The sequence below is a fragment of the Schistocerca serialis genome, chromosome 2 (genome assembly GCF_023864345.2).
Source record: "Schistocerca serialis cubense isolate TAMUIC-IGC-003099 chromosome 2, iqSchSeri2.2, whole genome shotgun sequence".
Taxonomy (NCBI): Eukaryota; Metazoa; Arthropoda; class Insecta; order Orthoptera; family Acrididae; genus Schistocerca; species Schistocerca serialis.
In genome coordinates this window covers 729,392,644-729,419,026 of record NC_064639.1, presented here as the reverse complement: position 1 = coordinate 729,419,026, position 26,383 = coordinate 729,392,644, and the positions used below count along the sequence as shown (strand labels likewise).

The window sequence follows — 26,383 nt, the reverse complement described above, 5'->3', positions numbered from 1 at the left end:
GCAAAATGTCTGGTCTTCTAGGGGCCCAATCCAGCAATCTGGGACCTCATGATCAAAGATATCCCTCACAGTGTCTGCTAAATGTCATGGTGCACCATCTTGTTGAAAAGTAACATCACGAGGAAGTTGTGGCCTGGCATATAGCTTCAACATATCTACGCTTTTGCGTTAACTGTAGGCTCTGTGAAGAAGAATGGGCCTATGACGTAGTCCAGTCTTTCAACAATGCATGCCAAACATTCACTTTCAGAGAAGGTGATTCACGCTCTTATCACCACGTGGGGATTCACTTCCCCATATGCGGCAGTTGTGCATGTTTACTGTGTCAGAAATATGGAATGTGGCCTTGTCCGAGAAACAGGCAAAACTGGGGAATGCATCGTTGTCACCCATTTTTTCCAGAATTGTCTACAGAAGTGCCTTCCATCGTAGCCTGTCTTCTAACTTGATTTTGTGATGAAGCTACAGTTTGTACGCCCATTGTCTCAATCTTTTACGAACAACATTGTGTACTGTCCCCCCAAAAGGGGAGAATTGGTTGCAACATTGTCTTAGCTGGTGCACAAGTGTGCTACCTGCTACAGAAGTCGTTGGAAGACACTGACATACTGCTAAAGCAGCATTCGTATCCTGTCTTAAGACAGGCCAGCTTATGCCACATGCACTGTCTGAGTCAGCACTTTTCAGGCATACAAGACAACAAGCAGTGCTTCTTTGCACAACACTGATCATACAAATATATTTAGGCCTTCAAGTCCTGCCAAACATCACTTGCACTGGAGAAAAATAGGCTGTGCTTCAGCTCTGGAGCGGTGGTCCTGATTTCTACACCAGCCCCAGCACTGAGGCATCTCCACCCCAACTGGCTGCCTCCGCTGTCAATGCTGGCTGCTAGGCACAGTGTTTGGCCTGCTAACACCCATTAGCCTGAGGCTCTCAGGCACTGAACTTAGTCCAGCCTAGTGGGACCATTCACCACATACCAGTGCTGTGCAGTCCACTGTCTCCGGGGATCCTGGGTTCAACCTATGCACATAGAATCTCGCCTGCCATCTCCCAGACTGCTGGCACACTTCTCTGCTGCCGTCCACTTCTCTGTGTCAAGCTATGCTGATTCCACTGTCTCAGCAAGGCTGTTCCAGACGGCTGCCACCAACATTGCCGAAATCGCATTTTACACCTCAGCTTTTCCTGACTACAGATGCCAGCTGACTTTGCTGTAAATAACAAGCTGCCTATAAAGGCTGTCACCCGAAGTCATTCTCTGGATTCCCATTGCCACAGGTCTGGCATTACCCATTCTCCGAGGTCACCTATACTAAACATCCTGATGGTCAGGTGCTATCCTTGGGTGACTGTAGCAGTCACCAACCTGGCTGCTACATTATATAAACAAACACACACACTCTCGCATGCACACACACACATACACACACACACACACACACACACACACACACACACACACACACACACACACACACAGAGAGAGAGAGAGAGAGAGAGAGAGAGAGAGAGAGAGAGAGAGAGAGAGATGATTTCACTGGTTTACCACAGAAATCTGCCTGTCATTGTATTTTTAACTGTGGACTTAGAAATGAAAGTTAGGAAGTAAGGAAACTGTGGTAACCATTGAAATGATACCTCACAAAATATAAAATTTGTGCCAAGCAGACACTTGTACTGTCAGGTATTTCCTCACCAGTCAAGAGATTTCAAGGTAGATTAGTGATTTATAGTAAAATGACCTGTGACTCTTGGCTTGGCCGTCTCCAGTTTTATTGGAATTTGTACAGAATGTACCTAATGGAAGTGACTAAAATGCAAGTGAAACATGATCATTTGTCAGCGCATTGTCTGTCTGCTGCCTGTCAGAAGACTAGTGATTCATGAACTTTAGTGCAAAGGTATTCACAATCAGCTTTCAAGGTTACAAAAAATTCTGCATGTACCAAACTGTCCCCATTTGTGACACTACATATCTTAAAACCGACAAACCTGATTTTTTATTGTGTACACCACTGAAAACAAAACATTTAAATCTATCAGAAACTTCTGTTTCTATTTTGATGTCATTTCAGTTAAGGTGCAGAAATTAGGCTTAAATTTTGGTGTTTCATCAGTGAATTTAAATACTTTTTTTAGTTTAGTGAAGAATAAAATTTTTGTTCCCTCTTTCAAATTATGATTGGAAGATTAATGCATTGTGTGCTCCTTGTTGAATTACATTGAACTGCACTGCCTGACAAAAAACTTGGGTGCCCAGAAGGGGAGGAGGAAACAAAATGAAGCTTAATGGGTTGAGAGGGTGTGTGATGTATTTTGGTGATTGCAGTATTGAATCAAATTTAGAAAGAACTTGGCAGTATGAGTCCACTTATCAGTATTACAGTGCATCATTTTGTCTTGGGTGCAAGCACTAATTCATTTGGGAGGGGTGTCATAAAACCACTGTATCCTGTCCTGAGACAAGCTGGATCATAACTGTTGTAATGGTTCCTCGATGTCATGGATACTGGGACAAGGATGAAGTTGACTTCTGAGCTGGTCCCACAGGTGTTTTATTAAGGACATATGTGGGAATTCCTCTGGCCACAAGAGGACCTCAGCATCATGCTGATAGCTGTTAGAGATGTGTGAATGAGCATTGTCCTGTTGAAAAATGGCACCATGGTAGTTTTGCATGAGAGATAACTCATGACGATGGAAGATGTCCATGACATACCATTGTGCCATCTGAGTTCCCTCAGTTACTACCAACTGTGACCTGAAGTCACCCTGATGGCTTCCCACATCGTCATGCTAAAGCCTCTCTTAAAAATTGGAAGAATGGAACTTTTTTTCAGGTTGCTGCCATACTCAGCATCATCTGGACAGATCTGTGATTAATTGATGCACGCAATACAATGCCATTCATCAGCAGTTCTGAGTCACAGCAACAGTCCAAACACAGCTGTTTGTTTTATGGTGTTAAGAACACTGTACTCATGGGACAGTAGTATTCTTCTCTGGTTACTGTTAGTCTCCAACCAATAGTGTGGGATCACACAGAATGTTGCAGAGGGATCATTACGTGTTCTCAGATGACAGATACAGATGGAAGGGATTACAATTTGCTTTGTGCACAATATGGTGATTCTCCTTTGTGGTCATCAGATGTTGTCAACAGGAGCCTTAATGAGTATGTCTGCCCTCATGTTTTGATGCTGTCCTGCATGGGGTGATTGTCACATTTGAATGCTCTGCAGGTCTGGATATTGCAAAATCTACCAGCCAGGCAAATGGAGAGCCGCAATTTCAAACACTGCCAGGTATTGATAACATAGTACACAACATCTCTGTCCTTCAAAGTGTCCAAACCCTTTATATACCCTGGTAACAACATTTAACATAAACAACACTAATGCTCTCAAGTGGCTGATGTAAATGTCACAGAGAACTAATCATTTACATACCCACCAATGGTGTATGCTTGTACGAAGTTACATTGAAATCTGAACATGTCTTCTGAGTGCTTTCACTATTTTTATCAGGCAAGTAAAAATATGTTCAGGATTCCAAGACAAGTTGCTGCCTAGCATGTAGGGAATAATCAGTTATAAGCTTGCAGCTTTGAAATGTTAACAGTTATCTGTGCCATTTGACTGTTTACCACTGCACAGGAGTAAAAGCCCTAAAACCACTCTTTTAAAGAACAGTAGCTTCAAATCAATAAAATGGTTTATGTTGGGTAAAATAACCAGCTATGTTTTCATCATGAGGCACTGTTCATACACAAGTATTAATTTTTAGAAAGATCATACTGTATGCAGTTTGGCAAAAAGACTCAGAAATATGAATATGGCTGTGCTCACCTCAGCTGATTTAGATGTGGCTCATCACCTAAAATGTATGTCTGATAAAAAACCAGCACAAGAACTGTGCCCATAAACTAAAAAAAATTTCCATAACGAGAACATCCCAGATGTGAATTAGGTGAGGGTGATGTGATCAAGATTTCTAACAACCCCAATAAATCAGCCTTTGGTATAGCACCTAAAGATGCATGAGATTGGTGATGTAGTTATTACTAAAATGGCAAAATGAAGCTTCTTGGCAGATTAAAACTGTGTTGCAGACCTAGACTCAAAATCGGAACCTTTGCCTTTCGCAGGAAAGTGCTCTACCATCTGAGCTACCCATGTACAACACACGACCCATCCTCACAGCTTTACTTCTGCCAGTACCTCATATCCTACCTTCTAAACTTCACAGAAGTTGTTGTGCAAAATATGCAGGACTGCTCTCCTGAAAGAAAGGATATTGCAGAGATATTGCTCAGCCACAGTCGGGGAGAGGTCATGTGTTGTGCTTGGCTAGCTCTTTGGCAGAGCACTTGCCTGTAAAAGGTAAAGGTTGTGAGTTTGAATCTCAATCTGGCACACAGTTTTAATGTGCCAGGAAGTTTCATATCAGCACACAGTCCACTGCAGAGTGAAAATTTAAATCTTGAAAATTACAACAGCTGGTGGACTTGATTGTAGAGAATTGGAGCAATCTAACACAATTAAACAGGGCCAGTTTTAAGGCTCAAGTGATCACTGCTTGGGGTATCAAGCTAAGAAGGGTACCAGAGGCACCACAACTGTAAGATACAGGACATAAAACAAGTAGTAGTGGCTGCTTGGGATGCCAAGCTGTGAGGGCACCTGTGGCACCTACATGCAGGATTTGTATACATTTGTATCACAGTTAGTAGCAAAAACTGACATGAGTGAAAGATATGTGGGAAATGGGGAAGAAGGGGGCTGCCAAATGATAAGTGTGGAAAAATGTTCTCAGATCGACTGGCCTTGCAAACAGGCAATTTCTTAATTGTGTGTGTTGCAAGCAGCCAATCAAATAAATGAAGAAGAAGTAGAATACATCCAAGAAAAAAATTAATTTTGACCTTAATTCCTCAAGTGTTGTCAGTGAAATAGATTAAGTAGCCCTTGTGAAAATGGCTTTAGCACCAGTACCAATAGGCTACTGAGTTACAAACAGAACTAAAGATTGACAGAAGTTCATGCAGGTAAATTCTGCACAATTTTCATTAAATTTGTAGATGGTCTGTTTGGTAGAACCATCCATATTGGGTGACTTCACATAGAATGGCACCAAGGAAAATATTACTTGTAAGAGAGCTATTTGACTGAGTCATCTGACAGTGGCATATGGCAGTGTCAGCAGCACCAACAAGTAACATCACACAGTCTGATCATTTTAAATGAAACTGCTTGTAAACTAAGAAGATCTTATAAATCGTATCTCATTCTGAATGAATGAATGTGTTCTTCCCAGTTTACTATTAGGTGACTACTAAGTGCACACATGATATTGTGTTGCATATACTTTAACATCTGCTACTGCCATTAGAAAAGAGGATTCAGATGCCAAAAAATGAAAATTTGAAAGACAAATAGCAAAAAGTTCACAGTCTTATGTACTAGGTACAAGAGTTATCATTTCCTAGTGCTTACTCAAATGTTAAAATGGTGGCCATTTGGAAATTCTTATGAAAAAATGTATTTATTTCATGCTGTAGGGGAGATGCATATTGAAAAAATGTACAGTCAATAAAAAGTAAAGAAAGAAACATCTGAAACTGAAAGAAAATATAAAGTACATTCTCTGGAGAAGTATCTAGTCCAAATGCTTAAACTATCAAAATGAAGTTTTACTACTTCAGGAAGAAGTGCTGAAAGATGAATATACTGCACTAAATAAATAGGGAGTGAACTATCATCACAGGCATATGAAAGTACATCTGAAGACAAAATATTAGATATGAGGAAAGCAGGCCAAAGAATCATTTTGGTTCTAAATAACAAAGGGTTTTCCATTCTTATTTGCTTGATCAAAAGTCTAGACAGTAGATACAATCAACTTCTGACAAACAATTAAATCTGTGCATCTAAGTTGCAGTGTTGGTATGGTTACATACAAAAGTTTTAATTTGTTGAAACTGGAGGCTCTGAGTGAGATACAGCAAATGTGATTGCAAAAGGAATAAATGAAGACTCTGTGCTGTTTACTCACAACAACAGATTTTACTTCTGAAAGAATATCATAACAAAAATGTCTCATGATCAAAAACTGTCAAATGTGGAAGACAAGAAACAGTGACAACAGTAAAGTAATAGTGTTATTAGTACTACAATTATGGAATAATGAAGCTCATTAGTCCCTAAAGTGAAAAAGAAAGAACTTCATTGAATCAAGTCCCCAAAAGCAATTGGCCATGACCATTAATTTATATCAAATTGATAATCTTAATAGGCAGGTCAAATGATTTCCGTAAATATATCACAAAGTGGCTACAGAGAATTAAAAAATGTGTCCAAGTTGGCTCACTGGGCACTGTCTTCAGGTAAACTGATTAGGATGGTCCCATATTCAACTTTGTATCAAAAAAAAAAAGAAACTACATCTTCCTCTAAGAAGCTCACCCGTGGCTAATCCTGTGTCCAAGCTCAGTAATGGTTGATTGTTGATGTTTGAGGAATATATGTTGCATGTTTGAGGAATATATATTGCAAGAAGAATTATCAATATATTATTCCACCTACACACATCTCATAAAATGACCACGTCAGTAAAATAAGAGAAACTTGAAATCATATGAAAGCTGACAGTTGATCTTGTGTAGGCTACATCATTCACAAGTGGAAAACGCAAGGGGAGAAATAAAAACAGTACACAAAGTACTATATGCTGCATACCATAATGTTCACACACAAGTACAGCCACGTTACAATTTGTGTGAAGATATGTATAACACGAAGGTTTACAGATTTAAGCACAGGGGCATATAAAAACTAAATAACTAATAGACTGGAAGTTTTAATTAATTTAATCATGAAAACTAAATACTGTTCAATGAAAAGTGGGGTTCTAAAAGTGAGTAGGAAAATGAGTAGGGAAAGTCAAACCAAGTTTTTGATTCCAACCTGTGTTTACAAGAAGAGGAAAAAACGAGTTGTTATCATAACATGTGAAAGGGAGCAGTAAATTCCAGTCACCAGTAATGATGCTTTATCAGTAATGCAAAACATCTAAGGCGAAAAAAATAATTTACAGTATGCTTGCTGTGTAGGTAACTGTACATCTGTTGAACAGTAACCAGTCTCATTTTACCATAACCCCATACATACTGCATTAACACTGACATTGTAATTGCAGCAGAGATAGTATACTGATAATAGCAATAAGCTGATGTCATGGCACCTACAACACTAACATTTTCTATTTTTAAATCTACTTACAGTACTAGAACTTTGGCTCCTGGTAGTAACTACTGAGCAACCAGTTGTCTCCTTGTACTTCGAAAATACACATTTTTTTCTTAATTTTCAATAACTGTTACATTTTATTCTTATTTCATTTGTGTTTGCAGTGGAATTAGAAACTATAAAACAAGTTCACAGTTAATACTCACTCTTTCAGAAGGCTGGTAATGAAAACATTGATCTGATGATAATGGGGATCCTTTATCTGAACCATCAATGTTGATATGGTTGGGAACCAGGAAAGTAGCATACGGGCTAATATCCTCTCTGCAGCCAAATGAAACTCGAGATGGAGTTGAAAGAAAAGCTGCTTCTTGTGCACTTTGGCACATTACAGCTGCAGCTTTCATGTTGTTCCCTCTCACTGTAGACGTTGAATCACATCCTCCAACATTGTCCATATCTGCCACAAGTCCAATTTCTGATGGCTTTCCTTTAAAAATAAAGGCAGTCAGGTTGTTTCTTATAGGCTATAGATCTACATGTAAAATATATTTTAAAATTTAGCATGAGTTTCTTTTGTCATTAGTATGTGTCATGTATATTGAGTAATGACAAGAAACATGATGGACAAAACATGTGAAATTGGGAATAATTAGTATCTTATCAAACTATTGTTGAAGAAGAAAGTAAAGACACTTGAAATTTTGTGAAGACTAGATGCGCAACAGGAATTATCAGGAGGTTGAGTGTAAACAAACTGTTTGGTAGTGGATGAAATTTGATTGTTCTCATCTGCAAATTGAAAAGCTAGCTAATTTTCTCTACTTACACGTAGTTTAGCTGCATGAAATTATGTTCTTGGTTAATACAGGTAAAGAAAAACTTGTATCATTATAAGAATGCATGGTGTCTGTTCTTTCGGACATGTCCAAAAGAGCAAGATACCATGCATTCCTGTAATTGATTCACCTCAATGGGCAATGAAGCCACCACCCTCTGTGCGGATACACAATTACGTCCAATATCCTGTGGAAGTCTCAGTATAGCGAGCATGGGGAGACATGGACAGGCACTGCGGATAGGTGGCTCTAGGCGCAAATGTGGGTCGGCCAAGAGCCATGCCGAGATAGTCCACACAATAAACACCGTGTTAGGGTGGTGCAGTGGTTAACACAACTGCCTATGTAAGCAGGAGATCACAGGTTAGGATGCTGGTCCAGCACACATTTTCGCTCATCTCCATTGATTCCACATAAAGTCCCAATGCAGCTGACATCAGTACTCCCTTTCCTTTCCCTTCCCATCTTCAATTTACATAAAGAAAAAAATAATTATTTAGCTTATATTTTTATTCAATTTATTTATTTAATCATATGGCTAGGGCCCCCCATCGGGCAGACTGTTCGCCGGATGCCAGTTTGGTGACCTGCAGTCAATGAGGATGATAGGGTGATGATGAGAACAGCACAACACCCAGTCCCTGGGTGATGAAAATTCCCTGACCCAGCAGTAAAAAGTAGTTTAAAATTATATGTGGTTAGCATAACCACAGTATAAGACACAAATATAACTCCCATGTAGACTTTGCTTGTGTGTACAAGATTCATGGACATTCTGTTGCCTAGAAGAAGAAGAAGAAGGGAGGAGGTAATTAAATGAAACATAACATGTTGTGAAAGTAAGTAAAGTTATTTCGGTTGTCACACAGTCAAGTCAAATTAACAAAGAACTAGAAAATGTGAGTCCACATGTCAGTATGATGTCACACCCCCTTTGATTTGAGTGTATGCACAAATTCTGTTTGTAAGATTGTCAAAAGTTATTGAATCCTCTCTTGAAGCATGATGACCTATACACGTGATAACTGGCTCTTGACATCATGAAGTTGACATCCAAGCCGGTTCCTCAAATGTTCTATTGGGAACAAGTACGGTGATCTTGCTGGGCACAGGGATATCGTAACATCATGCAGACAGTTCACATAGGCAAATGTGCCCTGTGTGGATGAGCATTGTCCTGTTGAAAATGGCACCATGCTACTGTTGTGTGAGAGGTGGTAACACATGGGATGCAGGATGTCTGTGATGTACCATTATGCTATAAGAGTTCTCTCAATCACTACCAGCCCCATCCTGGAATTATAGGCAATAGCTCCTCACACCATGACGTCATGAGTGACACTGTTATGCCTCTCCAAAACAATGGAACCTCTCCCCAGGTTGTCACCATAATCACTGACAGTGATCATCCATGGTAGTGAAGGGTTGTGATTCATTGCTGAACACAGTGTGACATCACTTATCAGCAGTCCATGCTTCCCAGTCAAGGTACCACACCAAACACAATCATCTGTGTCGTTGCGTTAAAGTAAACCTGTGGGATGGTAATTCTTAAGTCCATCTGCTGATGGAGAGGGATGGTACAGTATGTTGTAGGGAGTTCTTTATTTGTTTTTGGATGGCAGGTGCAAATGTCAAGGGGTTACAATGTGCTTGATACAGAATGTAACGAGCCTTCCTTGTGATGGCCTCACAAGGCTGACAAGAACCTTGATGAGCAGTATTCGTATATAGTGCAACATCGAGCCATTGTCACATCCAAATGTCTCTCAAATCAGGATATTGCATGATTAGTCTAACTGGACAAATGGAGACCCAAAATGAGGCCTTTCAAACTCTGTTTGATTTCTGATAACACTGTGTCCATGAGTACATGGCATCTTCATGCCCTTCTCAGTGATCACTCATGAACTAAACTCTGCACCGTCATGATGTCACACACCATACCACCCTTACGTCACGGGTCAAAGCTGACGGGTGGGATCAGGCGCCTTCGTTGACCCTGAAAATTATTTTGAGCAGTTAGTTCATGAGCCCACATGCATAGTAAATGGTTGTGAAAACACACTTGACCTCTAAGCAACAAATAATCCTGAGTTAATAACAAGCATCAAAACGGATACAGGGATTTGTGAACAAAGGGTCGTCATAGCGAGACTGAATATTGTAACCTCCAAATCCTCCAAAAATAAACTAAAAATATACCTATTCAAAAAAGCAAATAAAAATTCACTTGACGCCTTCCTGAGAGACAATGTCCACTCCTTCCAAATTAATGATATAAGTGTTTACCAGATGTCGCTTGAATTCAGAGAAATAGTATCGGCAGCAATTGAGAGATTTCTAGCAAATAAATCAACAAACGATGGAGCTGATCCTCCTTGGCACACAAAATGGGTCGTAACACTATTGCAGGAACAATGAAACAAACATGCCAAATTTAAACAGATGCAAAATCCCCAAGATTGGCCGTCTTTTACAGAAGCTTGAAATTTAGTGTGGACCTCAATGCGAGATGCTTATAACAGTTTCCACTTTGTCTCAAAACTTGGCAGAAAGTCCAAAGAGATTCTGGTCGTATGTGAAGTATGTTAGTGGCAAGAAACAATCAATGCCTTCTCTGTGTGGTAGCAATGGAGATACTATCGATGACAGTGGTACCAAAGCAGAGTTACTAAACACAGCCTTCCAAAATGCCTTCACAAAAGAAGACAAAGTAAACATTCCAGAATTCAAATCAAAAACAGCTGCCAACATGAGTAACATAGAAGTAAATATCCTCGGAGTAATGAAACAACTTAAATCACTTAATAAAAGCAAGTCTTCTGGTCCAGATTGTATACCAATTAGGTTCCTTTCAGAGCACGCTAATGCATTAGCTCCATGCTTGACAACCATATACAACCGTTCGCTCAACAAAAGATCCATACCCAATAACTGGAAAGTTGCACAGGTCACACCAATATTCAAGAAAGGTAGTAGGAGTAATCCACTTAATTACAGGCCCATATCATTAACGTCAATATGCATCAGGATTCTGAAACACACATTGTGTTCGAGCATTATGAATTACCCTGAAGAAAATGGTTTATTGACATACAGTCAACATGGGTTTAGGGAACATTGTTCTTGTGAAACATATTTAGCTCTTTATTTGCATGAAGTGTTGAGTGCTATTAACAAGGGATTTCAGATCAATTCTGTATTTCTGGATTTCCACAAGGCTTTTGACACTGTACCACACAAGTGGCTTATTGTGAAATTGTGTGCTTATGGAATATCGTTTCAGTTATGTGACTGGATTTGTGACATCCTGCCAGAGAGTCACAGTTCCTAATAATTGACTGAAAGCCATCGAGTAAAACAGAAGTGATTACTGGTGTTCCCCAAGGTAGTTTTATAGGCTCTTTGCTGCTCCTTATCTATATAAACGATTTGGGAGACAATCTGAGCAGCCATCTTAGGTTGTTTGTAGCTGACACTGTCGTTTATTGACTAATAGAGTCATCAGAAGATCAAAACAAATTGCAAAGCGATTTAGAAAAGATATCTGAATAGTGCGAAAATTGGCAGTTCACCCTAAATAACGAAAAGTGTGAGGTTATCCACATGAGTGCTAAAAGGAATCTGTTAAACTTTAGTTACACAATAAATCAGTCAAATATAAAGGCCGTAAATTGAACTAAATACCTAGGAATTACAATTATGAACAACTTAAATTTGAAGGAACACATAGAAAGTGTTGTGGGGAAGGCTAACCAAAGACTGCATTTTATTGGCAGGACACTTAGAAAATGTAACATATCTACCTAAGGAGACTACCTACTCTACACCTGTCTATCCTCTTTTATACTGCTGCTGTGTGATGTGGGATTCTTACCAGATAGGACTGACGGAGTATATCGAAAAAGTTCAAAGAAGGGCAGCACGTTTTGTATTATTGCGAAATATGGGAGAGAGTGTCACTGAAATGATACAGGATTTGGGCTGGATATCATTAAAAGAAAGGCGTTTTTCATTGGCAATAGAATCTTCTCATGAAATTCCAATCACCAACGTTCTCCTCCGAATGCGAAAATATTTTGTTGAAACCAACCTACATAGAGAGAAACGATCACCATGATAAATTAAGGGAAATCAGAACTCGTACGGAAAGATATAGGTGTTCGTTCTTTCCACATGCTATACGAGATTGGAATAATAGAGAATTGTGAAGGTGGTTCGATGAACCCCCTGCCAGGCACTTAAATGTGATTTGCAGAGTATCCATCTAGATGTAGATGTAGAACTGTCAGTGGTTTGTATATGTATGAAGGAAATCACACTGACCACTGCCCATGTCTTCTGGGTGCTTCTCTGGGAATGTTTCAGGGAGTGTGTTACTTGTTCTTGGATGGAAGGTGCAGATTTTGAGGGGTTGCAGTGTGTTTGTGCAGAATGTAGTGATCTTTCTTTGTGAAGCCCACATGTGGTTGACCAGAAACTTGACGAGTATGCCAGCCTTCACGTTCCCAGAAAGTTCAACATTGGGCCATCGTCACATCCAAATGTCTCTCAAATTTGGGTATGCATGGTTAGTCCAACTGGCCAAATAGAGATCCACAATGGACCTCTTTCAAACTCTGTCTGGTTTGTGTTAACACTGTCTCCGTTAGTACGCGGCATCTCTGTGTCCTTCACAGTCATCACTCATTATCTGACACCGTACAAGGCCCATTGTGTACTCTGTCAGGCCCTAACAACACTAAACATGAACAACACTAATGTACTCTGGTGTCCCATTTTCTTTTCACAGAGAATTGCTACTCTAAATCGTTTACACACCTACCAATGATGTGTCACATCAGTAATTATCAGACATGAGATGCAAGCATTCAATAAAATTTTGCTGTGTATATGATCATTTTGTACATAGACAAATATTCTGACCAGTGTAAGTGGTCTATGGGTTAAAAGCAGTTGCAAGTGTGCCCCATAGGGCCTAGAATTAAACATAATTGCTGATGGCATGCTGACTCTTCTACACCAGCCAATAGGAATTAAAATAAGCACTATCAATAAAGGATGTAAGTCTCCACCTCCTCATTCTTGCTATAGACTCAGAAATAGAATTCACAGACATTCTTAACAAACAAACATTTGGAGCATGATGAAATTACACTCTATAAGACCTGAAAGTGGCACTGTTTTGGTAGTAAACACACCATGCTAAAGAAAATGCCTTGCAACAGTGGCCAAAATGTTAGTCTGTCTGTATGACAGTATCATGAGCATATATCCACAAAAGCATTACTGGGAATAAAATGGCCACAAGACCCAACACTTGTGCAAGAAAGCCAATTGATCACCAAAGATGGACATGATGTGTTGTGTGGCATTTTGTGTTGATACTTTCATTCATGTGAAATTTGTGCAAGATTGTAATGCAGCAATGAAAGATTTATGATTTTTACACAATTTCCAAACTGATACATCTTTTAAGACTGCATATTTATGCAGATCATCATATTACAGAACACTTGTGTTATTCCTGACCAGACACTAGAAACAGCATCATTACTGTAGTTTGGCTCTCCATTTTCCATAGAAAGAAAACAATATCAAGTCCCTCCGAGCAACACAGAGTCAACAGTACTACTACCATAAGGTAGCATTTTAAGTAGCCCTCATCCAATGCTTCCTATTTGTTAACGATTTTTTAAATTTAGCTTTTCTTCCAGCATTGTAAGTAGCACCTTGTGGCTGAAATGGCAATTAGAATATGTACTGAGTGGGCAGTTAAAACAGGTCTTAAATTTTCAACTAAAAATGTATGTGTGTCATTGAGCACCCATACTCTATTTTCCATTTTTGGTATTTTAAACGTTAAACGATCAGTGAAGTTTCTGTGACTTGCTTTTGATGAAACGGTTAGTTGGCTGCCATGCCTGAAAGATTTGTAAGCAAGGTGCATCAGAGCTCAAAATATTTTAAAATGTGTTAGCCCCGGAGCTTGGAGAGCAGACCAAATTTATCAAATCTCTGTATGATCCCAAGTTGACTATGGAGTTATTGAAAATAGTGAATGCTGTTCACCATGATGATACTAGGCTGGTCACTGAAGCATGCAGGACTTGACCCATTCCCAAACTTTGTTCTGAGGGTGGTGAGGCACCACTCAACATCAGGCAGCAACTCCTCATTGTGACACAAACTTACAAAAAGTACTCTTAGCCCCTTTTCACCTACAAACCATTCCATTGCTGGCTTCCCATGCAAACAGCTCTGTAACATCTGCTTGCGAGCAGTGATATCTTTCAGAATATATGCAAACTGTTTTCATTTAGAATTGGATGTAGCACATAATATATTATCAAAAAGTTGGACTAAAATTCCAACTTTTCTTCTGAAAATGCACAGCACTCTTCTAGAATTATTACCTATATTAAAGAAAGAACCCAACCCACATCTTATTTTATGTGTATATTTTTATAATCTATATGAATAAAAATCAGTTGCTGCATGTATAAATATCATCACTTTAGAACGGCTTGACCAATTTGGCTTATTCTTTTTGTATTGTGTTCTGATTGTCGGCAGAAGGCATTTATGAAAAAAATGTTTGGAAAATCCATTAGGAAAGTCGGAAATTTAGACGGTATTTTTGTGTGAAAATCTCAGTGAAAGAAATGTGATGGTTTGTTTGACAGAACTGTCACACTGTTTTATAACAAAAAATGTGACTTTCAGGTTAACAGTTATGCTGTTGCATGTTTTCATAACAACAAATTATGCACTGAAAATAGATATTTTATGAAAATGAATATGACAGAAACCAATATTTCAGTGTGTTATCGGTGTTGATCATATATTCGGTGTTTTGCAAAGATTGAACTGATGTCAATTCATTGTAATTTGTCGAGTTGCAAACATTTGATTGATTTCTGTTCATGGTTTATTTCTTTGGGGGGAAAAATGCCACCAATGAGGCATTGAAATATCTCTCAGCATATACACAACGTAGACAACAGAATGAGTGTTGAGACAATAAAAGGAAACAGCATCATATTGCTGTTAAAACCGATTGTGCAATCAGTTTAAACATAAAACATGAAAGTTGTATTTATGACTTATCAGCTTATGATAAGAATACTACCAGAGAATCTGAATCATCCGAAAATAGTAATTTTACCCATTTTCAGATTAGAACCATGCAAAATGTTGTCACTGAAGCTACTGTTCTCACATATCCAACACCTATGAAGGTCTCTTCCATACCCCATGTACCAATGGTACCAACCAATTTACCTATTCATTTTAACCAACTTAAATTCCTATTAAGGTTTCCTTTGCAACATAAATAATCAAAGCTCAGTATCAGAGAGGGCGTGGGGGAGGTGTGGTGGACAGAGAGGGGGGAGGAAATGAACATAGAGAGCGGGAGGAAGGAGATGGATAGAAAGGGGGGACAGGTACAATGACAGAGAGAAGCAGGCCTAGGTGATTCACAGAGAAAGGGAGGAGGAGATGGACAAAGAGAGATGGAGGTTAGGATGGATATTGCAAAGCGCAAAAAATTTTTGTTTAGATTTTTTTGTTTCCCATTATGTAATAGAGCCGGCTCAACTTAGTCTCGGCAAAAAAATGGATGTTTAAACTTTGTAATAGATATGTTCTAATGTGTATTCCTTTGATGTTACAGTATCTAAAGACCAAGAGAAAAAGCTAACAAAACCCAGCTCGCAGTCAGAGATGCTCCACCACCAGAGCAAGTGGGTAGCAGAGCGAGTAATCGATGTTACGACTACTGCAGCTGGCCACCAGAAACGTTACCAAAGGCCATAAAGAATGATTTTAACATGTACAAGGGATAATTACTGTTCTCAGATTGTTTGAAAAGTGGTCCCTAGTTCAATATTGATTGTCAGTCTAAAGTGCACGGTACATTGCAACATCCAGTTCCCAAACATATGAGCAATTGTGAGACATTGCCGGGTTCACTAGTGTTTTAAATAAGCACCACAATTTTACGGTAGCATATACAGATAGCTTGAAACAATAAGATCTCCTTCATTGTTGAGCAGCATTCCCCTACCGTATCTTCAGGTTTCAACTTCTAAACAACCATTACAGGATTTAGTACTAAGCTGTATGTAATCCTGAAGGCACTGCAGCAGATGAGAGGTCATCAGCAAAAGAAGTTTCTTATCTGCTCTGACTGCCTTAACGTGCTACAAGTGCTGCAGCTAATGCACCCAGAAAATAAAATATTCCAAAATATGCATCGTTTCCTCTTTCCACTACAATGGAAGGAGAAAGTGTATCATTCTTATGGATACTAGAGTATTTAATAGTTCATGGAAATAAGCTCACAGATACAGAAATGAAAGGGGTCTGCAGGGAACTCAGTGTGACACAAAATGCTGTTCACTTGCAGGCTGTTATCTCACCATTGTGTCAGAAATCCATGCTGCTGTGGGAGTAGGAGGCAGCTGCCGATGATACGCAATAAGCCATACTCGTGGAAACCAACTATGTGGCTGTGGTGTACATCCCACAAGTTCACTCACCAGGACTGAATTCATCCTGTCTCTATCCTGGACACTTTGCATTAATGTGTCGCTTCATCTTGCAGTAGATGGACAACCATACTCCCTTCCCACTCAGTCTATCATACTTCTGGCATATGAATCACCATATGCAACATTTTAATTGTGTATGTTTTATATTTTGACCAGTGGGCAGCAGTAAAGTTAGAGGGGGACGTGTCCTCTGTTACGATGAGATGAGCGTAGCAAAACTTTTGAAATGCTGTTAATTGTCTGGACTCTAGCTTAAGTTTGTGGGTCAGACCGTTTAGTGTGTTGTAGACCGGATGGCTCATCTTCTTTCTGTATCATATTCTATACATACATCAAAAAAAGTTTTGTATCACTTCAGTTCCGAGAGTTCTGGAACCTGTACAGAAAATTGGAATAGTGATCAACATAAACATCATTTCCATCCTTTTTATTTCTCATGAAAAACACACATTGCGTATTGTACCACCACACAGTGAGACTTTCAGAGGTGCTGGTCCAGATTGCTGTACATACTGGTACCTGTAATATGCAGTAGCACATCCTCTTGGATTGATGCTTACCTGTATTCATTGTGGCATACTATACTGAAGTTCAGCAAGGCACTGTTGGTCCAGATTGTCCTACTCCTCAATGGCTATTCAACATAGATCCCTCAGAGTTGTTGGTGGGTCACGTCGTCCATAAACAGCTCTTTTCAATCTATCCCAGGCGTGTTCGATAAGGCTCATGTCTGAAGAACATGCTGGTCACTCTAGTTGAGTGATGTCATTATTCTGAAGGAAGTCATCCACAAGATGTGCACAATGGGGCCACAAATTGTCATCCACGAAGATGAATGCCTCGCCAATATGCTGCCGATATGGTTGCACTATTGGTTCGAGGATGGCATTCATTATCATACAGTCATTACGGCACCTTCCATGACCATCAGCGGCATATGTTGGCCCCACATAATGCCACCCCAAAACAGCAAGGAACCTCCACCTTACTGGACTCGCTGGACAGTGTGTCTGAGGCATTCTGCCTGACTGGGTTGTCTCCAAAAATGTCTCCAATGATTGTCTGGTTGAAAGCATATGCGACACTCATTGGTGAAGAGAATGTGATGCCAATCCTTAGCGGTCCATTTGGCATGTTTTTGGGTCCATTTGCACTGTGCTGCATGGTGTCGTGGTTGCAAAGATGGACCTAGCCATGGATTTCAGGACTGAAGTTGCACATATACAGCCTATTGTGCACAGTTTGAGTCGTAACATGACGTCTTGTGGCTGCACAAAAAGCATTATTCAACATGGTGGCATTGCTATCAGGGTTTCTCCGAGCCATAGTAGGTAGCAGACATCAATTGCAGTAGTAGCCCTTGGGCGGCCTGAGCGAGGCATGTCATCGACCGTTCCTGTTTCTCTGTATTTTCTCCATGTCTGAACAACATCGCTTTGGTTCACTCCGAGATGCCTGGAAACTTCCCTTCCTGGCACAGAGTAACAATGTGGGTATGATCAAACCACAGTATTGACCATCTAGGCATGGTTGAGCTACAGACAACATAAGCCGTGTACCTTCTTCCTGGTGGCTGGTGGAATGACTGGAACTGATCGGCTGTCAGATCCCCTCCGCCTAATAGGTGCTGCTCATGTATGGTTGTTTACATCTTTGGGTGAGTTTGGTGACATCTCTGAACGGTCAAAGGGACTGTGTCTGTGATACAATATCCACAATCAACGTCTATCTTCAGGAGTTCTGGGAACCGGGGTGATGTAGAACTTTGTTTGATGCATGTATTATTGCTATTGATATGTCAAACTTATCATTCATTATTTAACTCTGTATGAAAGAATTGTAAATTATGTGCCTACTGATAATAAAACCAAGTTATTATCAAGATCACAATTTTAGCAACTTATAATAACATATTTATGAGTTTGCAGTTAGCAAAAACGAAGTTGTCAAATTGAAAATAATTCTACTGTGACTTCTGTATTGCTGTTATTTTCGTATTAAATTAATGAGTAGATTTTCTAAAAAGACAATGTGTAATGTCATGAGTAAGTATTAAAATAGGAAACAGTTCAGTAGGTGATAATCTTCAACGTGGTTCTTCAGGCTTGCCGCAGGTTCTGGAAATCAAGGAATATCAGGGAATTTCAAACTTGTCAGGGAAATCAGAGAAATTTGAAAAAAAGGCTGGAAATATCTCGTTTTTGCCTCAGTAGATGAAATGGTTTGTTTACTGAGATGTCATGCATCGTTGAGTACGTGTGCCACTTCCCTACTCTCTCATTCTTACTGCTTCTCCCCTTCCTACCATTCCCCTGAGCTTACAGTCAGTGCTGCCACCACTTTTTGCCACTACCCTAGCTGCTGCCAATGAGAGGCAGTGAGGTGTGAGGAGCGGTTTGTTTGGATCTGATTCTCAGAGATTGTTGATGCTGCAGCCAGAGATGGCTGTTGTGTGTGCATGAGTTGTGTCTGAGTGACTGCATGAATGTGTGAGTGTTCTTGTTTTCTGACCAAAGCTATGGCCGAAAATCTAGTTGTGAGAGTGTGATTGTATTTTCTACGTGCCTGTCTGTGGTTCAGTGACCATTTTTATGGTGAGTTGCTGTCTCTCCTCATTCATAGTGATTCTCAGAGTATTTTTGCAAGTTATCTGTTGCATGGATTGATCACCACAGTCTCATTTCATCAACATGGTGTCTGTGACATGTGAATAGCTGGTCACATGAATGGACTTCCACAATGGGCCAAAAACGCAGGCCATTTCTGCAAGTATCTCTAAAGGATCGGGCCTGTGATCCGAAGCCCCTCGGTACCCACTAATGTGCAAGCCCTGCCCATCGGATCTAGTCTCACCGATCTGCCTCCAGGCCGGGTCTGTCTGTGTGTGGTACAATGCAGCAGATTTTCCTGGTTTATCCAAGGACCTAGGACTGCAGCGCTCCTCAGCAGGATGATGGATTTCAGAAATTGTGACTGTCTCACCACAAATACGTTGCAAAGTTTGGCATTTTATAGACCTTTTATTTATTGTAGTACATTTTGGCATTTCAAAAGTAGTTCAAATATGAGAAAGTATAGACAATAGAAAGAAGAAAGTTGTGCCAGCCGCTGGTGGTTTGTACACTATGTACTCAAATATTTCTTGAAGGAAAAATCACATAATACCTGTGGTATAATGGATGTAAGGCAGGGTAATAACTGACAGTAGTGAACATAACTTAGAAACAACATTTTATTGGCAGTCACCTAAATTGTTGGTTTACACAACTCTTCCCTGCCTTATACACTTCTTTCGAGAGACCTATTTTTTCCTGAGGTTATTTCTGAAGTCAGTTAAGGTATTTTTTTAAAATCTGTCTTGTGACTCCAAAGAAACGCGTACTTTTGTCACCAAATGTGTTTCGCTTTATTGGGTGGAGAGGGGATGGGGGGGGGGGGGGGGGGGGGACGACACACCCACATTGGTGGTCTTAAAGAAACATGTACACCATTTGGCTTGCTTTCTCCATCTAAAAACAGTTCATTATGAAAGATGTTGATGCTAGTACTTTGGATTTTTGCTCACATTAAGAAACCCCACCTACTTGCAAGTTGTATTTAGAGATTTCCTCATTTGGCACTATTGTTTCTTGTACCATAGCTGTGGAGACGGATTGTCAACTTAATTCTTCCTCAACCTTGAGATCTAAAAATTCGTAAGGGAAAAATGCTAAGACTTGTCTGGAAACCAGGGGAATTTCACTTGGGGATACTTGTGGCAACCCTGTTCTTAAAATAGTTGGATATTAAGTAATGTAACTGTGGCATTGAAGCCTCCATAAATGGTAGTAATTAATATGATTAAGAATGAGATTTTCACTCTGCAGCAGAGTGTGCGCTCATATGAAATTTCCTGGTAGATTAAAACTGTGTGCCAGATGGAGACTCGAACTCGGGACGTTTGCCTTTTGCGGGCAAGTGCTCTAACAACTGAGCTACCCAAGCACAATTCGCGCCCCGTCCTCACAGCTTTACTTCTGCCAGTACCTCGCCTTCTACCATCCAAACTTCTGTAAAGTGTGGAAGGTAGGAGACAAGGTACTGGCAGAAGTAAAGCTGTGAGGACAGGGCGTGAGTCGTGCTTGGGTAGCTCAGTTGTTAGAGCACTTGCCCGCGAAATTCAAAGGTCCCGAGTTTGAGTCTCGGTCCGGCAGACAGTTTTAATCTGCCAGGAAGTTTCGATATGATTAAGCACTTTAGTGGCAATTTGCATTTTAAAAAGTAATTATTAAAAAATTAATAGGGTATTTTACAAATTTATTCACAGAAATTCAAATTACATTAAAATTTGTGTCAAACATTTTCCTTTTTGTTGTAGAACATACTGTTACGCTTAATTTGTCATGAATATGTAATTTTTCATTGTAACATTACTAGTGAACCAAAATCACACTGTGTTTCTCATAACAAATTTCTATGTTTTTATATAAGGGGAGTGCAAGGCCAGCAGGTTGTGATGTGTCTTCCATGTCTTTGATTAGAATTGATGATTGTGAAAAATTATGAATGTATTTTCTGTATCTAGAAAGAATAAACTGGAAAATATATAGAAATATTGTCAGGGTGTCGTTTTATGATAGAAAACCATGGGCCTGCTACTTCCATGTGGGTGCTAAATATAAAAGTTATTTTTGTTCTAAAGACATCTCGATAACTAATAGTATGTGTTGATATGTCTTGGTTGTTAATAACTTTGAAAAAAAAATGACATAGCTCATTGAGGAAACAATCACGTATTAATGTTAGGATGCCCACACACACTTAGAAACTTCAGAATAATATTTTATTTTTATTCTAGCACAGGTTTCTGTAGTCATGTGAACCACATTCATCTCATCAGCTTTTAGTAAGAGCAAAAGACCGTGCTTCCACATGCCCAAACAATCATAATCATCATCATTAGGTCAGTGACATCTATCTGTTGCAAAGTCCAAGAATATATTATGAGTTTAAACTCAGTGACATCTACTGAATAAAACTTGTGTTTTTAAAGATTCCTGAAACAATAATCTTGAGAAACCCAGCTTACTTTGAATCTTCATGAAAGATTAAAACCTTTTTCCAGACTGTGGCATGAACTTGAATTTTAGTCTCAATTGTACAATTTTAATTTGTCAGAAATGGATATTACAACAGCACGATTTTCATTTCAGTAATCGCCTCATTCCTGTATGTTCACAGATTTTTACAGCTGCAGTCAGTCTACATAACATTCTTCTGAATTGGTGAACCCTTCATACTGCAATACAATGAACCAAATGTTTGACCACTGCTGCAAGTGGCCTTCATTATGGCATGTAACACAACCAAATCCATGCAATTTTAACCTAATGCCTTTATTTTATTTGTAAATCCCTTATGTTTCCTAAGTCTTGCCTTTCTCCCTTCCTTCTCTAAATGCTATTTTCCTTTCATCGAATATCCTAGACCACTGCACAGGCTTTCAGATTCTTGCAGTGAAATACTCAAATCAGTTCAAATAAAAACAGTCAAAAGCATTGGTTAAATGTGAGTGGCATAGCACGCTTGGGTTTAGCAATAGCTGCAGAATTCAGTGTTCTGAATTAAAGTGACAGCTAGGCCAAGCTATTGGGTGTTGTAAGATCATACCAAAGGTCACAAATGGTAATAATTAGGCTAGCAAATATTGTTACTATAATCCCTCTGTTGTTATATAGGCCTTCTTGACCGTATTCAGAATGGACAGTAAGTTCTGGGGCCACGAAACATGAAATCATCTAGCGTATTATTACTGTTACGACTGTTGTGTGTAAGTTATGCACTGTAGCTCTACACTATGTTTAGATTGCTCAGTAGTATTCAAGCTGCACTTAGGCAAGAGGGCATGGAGGGGGGGGGGGGGGGGGGGTTGAGGTGGAGATCAACAAGCACCTTCATGTCCTATCTCGCTGAAGGAGCAGATAACCTGCTGAGAACAAACGAATGGATGCACATGACGATACAGTAGGTTCCTGTACCACTTGCTGGTGAAGGATGATGAGAGATCTCTATAGGGCCATGGTTAACACAGTATAAATGTCCCCCACATGAGAATATCACAACCATCTGCCTAAAAAGATACTTCACGGTGAGCAGAATGCATTTCCTTGTTTGATTAATGACATATTTGTGTCCTTGCATTGTAATGTAATATGAATGAGTAGACTTTCTACTTTACTTCAGGCAGCCAATTGTTGTGTTCCTGCACTCATCCTAATCTCTGTGTCCTAGGAGGAAGGGGGACAGGGTTGAAGATGACTTCTTTAGCCTGCAGTGCTAAAGTAGGTATGGATAATATGGCTAATCACTAGTTGCTGCTCTCAAGGTTTGAACTGACAAGTGGCACATTTCTCTGGTGTTAAAATTCATGAAACCGAATACATCTCAAATGATCAACCTATTGTCGCCCCTCATCAAAGCAGCCACTGTTCGTTGCTTACATGATTTTAGAATTGGAGTGTCCCATCTGCCAAGCAAACTGTTCAATTCACCAATACAAGAAGAGCATTCTTGGACACTTCTGTATCTTTAATTCAATAGGTCATAAGCATTTACAGCAAAAATTAAACTGAAGATAAATACTCTTTTTTACAAGGGATGAAATGTCTATCTTACCTCCATACTTGTTGGCTAAATACGTTTCATGCTTCTTCTTCATGTACAAGAAAAATCCCAGACTGGAAACTCCTACAATTATTAGGCTGGCAACTGTTGTTATTATAATCCCCATGTTGCTATATAGGCCTTCTTGGCCATATTCAGAATGGACAATAAGCTCTGGGGCCACGAAACCTGTAATTAGTGGAGCACATAATTAGTGTTATGACTGTCGTGTGTAAGTCATGCACTTTGAATATGTTCATTACTAGACAGTTCAACTGTTTTCCCACAGACTAAATTCTACTTGTGAGGTGTGCTTGGATTTTTGTCTTAAATGCTTATAATTTTAAGTTGAAATATTTTTCATGCACATAATGACTTCAGCACGTAAACCATATTTTCGTTGGTAGATATAATTGGTAATTATAGCAATTTACATCTGTAAAACTACACTTGTGGTATTATTCTACACAATACCTTACCTCCTGAATGTGTAAGGGTCACGAAATCATATGTGGAAACAGTAGAGCCAGCACTGTTGTGTGCTGTCATACGAAGAGTATACCAAGTCTCAGGGTTTAGATCAAGTACAAAATATTCTCTTTGTTCAGCTTTTAGGTTATTTGATACAAGTGTCCAGTCAGTTCCATGTTTCAACCTGTACTCCACAACAAAAGATGTTATGGGACAGCCACCATCCCTCCATGAAGTAATATTCAAAGCAATTGACGTTGAATTCACATGTATAAGATCAAAGTTACTGGGAGCAACTGGTGCTGTAAAAGAAATGAATCAGTTTCCATTAATACCACAAATTTATACAGAGGAATCACTTCTTTTTGTGTGTGTTGTTGACAATCAAGCAATAAAAGTAGCAGTAACATTTTTTACGCTGTATTGCCCATGTAGTGTTCACTGCATAGTAGATGAAATAAAATGTTTGATTCTTTAACAAGTTCCAAATGTTTTCACGGAATAAAACTACATGCAATAGAGGCACTCAAATAAGAACATCTCATACTCAGAATGAAATACTTGGGTACTGTAAAACTCTTCTGATATTTCAAGTTCTGCACTGATTTTCCTGCTAATCTGTTTTATTACACACCACTGTCTTGAAAGGAAATGACATGTTGTTATGTAACAAAAGGCGACTTTTGTGTGTGAGCATTACTATTGTACATTTCTTCAGTGGTTACGCAAAGTCACTGTGGCTCATTTACTGCTCACGTATTTGGCTAAAGATGGGCTACATTAAGCTAGCAAAGATTTTCAGTACTTTGCCGATACACCATCATGACCAGAAAATTACTATTTTCTCTGTTTTAATGATTTTATTATTTGTTTACTTGTTGTATCCTTCAAGTGTTCTTAGTGTATGTACTGCTACCTAGAGGGTCTACCTTTGTAAATCTAGTAAAGTCTGTACATGATTGATTATTTGTAGTCACTGTACTATCTGCCATCATGAAGAATAACTGCCGAAGTGCATAACAACTCTTTTCTTTGGCTATTCATGATGCTTTAAGACAAAAATGTTTAATGTTAATGTAGGCTTCTACAGCCATTGTCACAGTCAGTATTTTTTTTTTGGGGTTTGTGACTGGATTGTTAATATGTAAAATTGCCAGTGTTTTGGCCACTGGTGCAAGTGACCTTCTTCAGGGTGCTTTTGTTCACTGCTGAAACTTTGTTTCTTATATACCTGCAGACGTGGATGTTATCTAATTCTGGTAGGCTGGTAAAGATGAAGGGCAGGAATGTTAGAAGTTCTTTATTGGTGTTTTTCTTATTTATTTTCATTGGTGGAAACCAGACATTTTGATTGGTGTTTGCACTACTGCTTGTGGTTGGTGGAAATTGGTGAATGGAAAACCAGACAGCAGTCATGACATCGTGTTGTTTTCCTGCTTTCTAGCACTGGCTGAGGCACCGGTACTCTATGTATCTGTCGCCACAGCAGTCTCCCACATGCCTGTGTGTATTGCTTCATGTGAGCTGTCATCCTGTAACGCTGTTATTGCTGGCAGCCAAGACATCGGAAGTCAGTACCCGTCTCCTCTGTTCATGTTGGCAAGTCGCTTGGCTGTGTCTATTGCCTCTCTAATCTTCTTCCTGAAAGGAAGAGGCTGTTTTGCCAGTACGTGACCTTCACCAAATTCAATCTGGTTGCTGCACTCATCCTGGTGTTCTACCACTGCTGATTTGGTGTGTTGTCTTAGTCAGATATATCTTTCGTGTTCAGATATCCGTGTGTTAATGGGTCACCCCCATATCACCTACGTACACAAATCCATATTCGCACCTGATTTCGTAAACTCCAGGAGCATGAAGTTTGTCAACTGCATGTTTCATTGTGTGAAGAGCATCTTTTATTCTATTGCAGCTTCAGTAAAGTGGCTTGATGCCTGCTCAGTTGAGAATTTCGCCCACCTGATCAGTGACATCTTGAACATATGGTAATAAAGCGATATTTCGTGCTGCCTTCTGCTCTCCTCTATTGCCTTCATTCTTTGTTGCCATAGTTTTTTCTATTAGTTTCATCCCATAACCATTGGCACCAAAAATGGACTTGAGGTTTTGTAGTTCACACTTTAGATGTTCCTTATCGCTGATCATGTGAGCCCTCATGGTTAAAGGGTGCAGTGTGGATTTCTTCCTCTTAGCGTGATGATTTGAAATAGGTGGTCGTTCAACATCGGCGGGCTAGATCATAGATATCGGGTGTCATGCATTGCTCTAAGATGTTTGTGGTATCATTCCTGAATAAAGACTTCACATCGCAGCTAACCGTCAGTTCTGTGGCCAAGATACACTTTACATTTAAAAGTTCTACAAAATTGGTGAAGTCCTTTGTGTGGCTCACCAAACGTTGGAGCTTTGGAACCAGTTCCTTTGCTAGACTGTACATTGGTGAATTAATGGTGCCCACAATCGGTCATAAAGGAATGGTCTCTTTATGGACCTTCACACCATGTATCCTTGGTGCCTGTGGAATAAGTCTGCCTGTGGGATAAGTCTTCTGGCCATGTCAAAATTCATTCTAGCTTGCTTTAGCAGTGCTTGCATTGATTTAATTATCTTGGCTGTT

The 26,383-nt window shown here is 39.5% G+C and overlaps 1 protein-coding gene across 1 annotated transcript in view; it reads right to left on the bottom strand.

The window, feature by feature from the left end:
- The window catches only part of LOC126456372 (Down syndrome cell adhesion molecule-like protein Dscam2), a 155,194-nt gene that overhangs the window by 7,239 nt on the left and 121,572 nt on the right, over positions 1-26,383 (bottom strand). The window contains exons 13-15 of the mRNA XM_050092126.1: positions 23,775-24,068; positions 23,308-23,484; positions 7,460-7,743 (exon numbers count right to left, since the gene is read on the bottom strand). Coding sequence (XP_049948083.1) covers positions 7,460-7,743; positions 23,308-23,484; positions 23,775-24,068 — 755 coding nt within the window. The remainder of the gene's footprint in view (positions 1-7,459; positions 7,744-23,307; positions 23,485-23,774; positions 24,069-26,383) is intronic.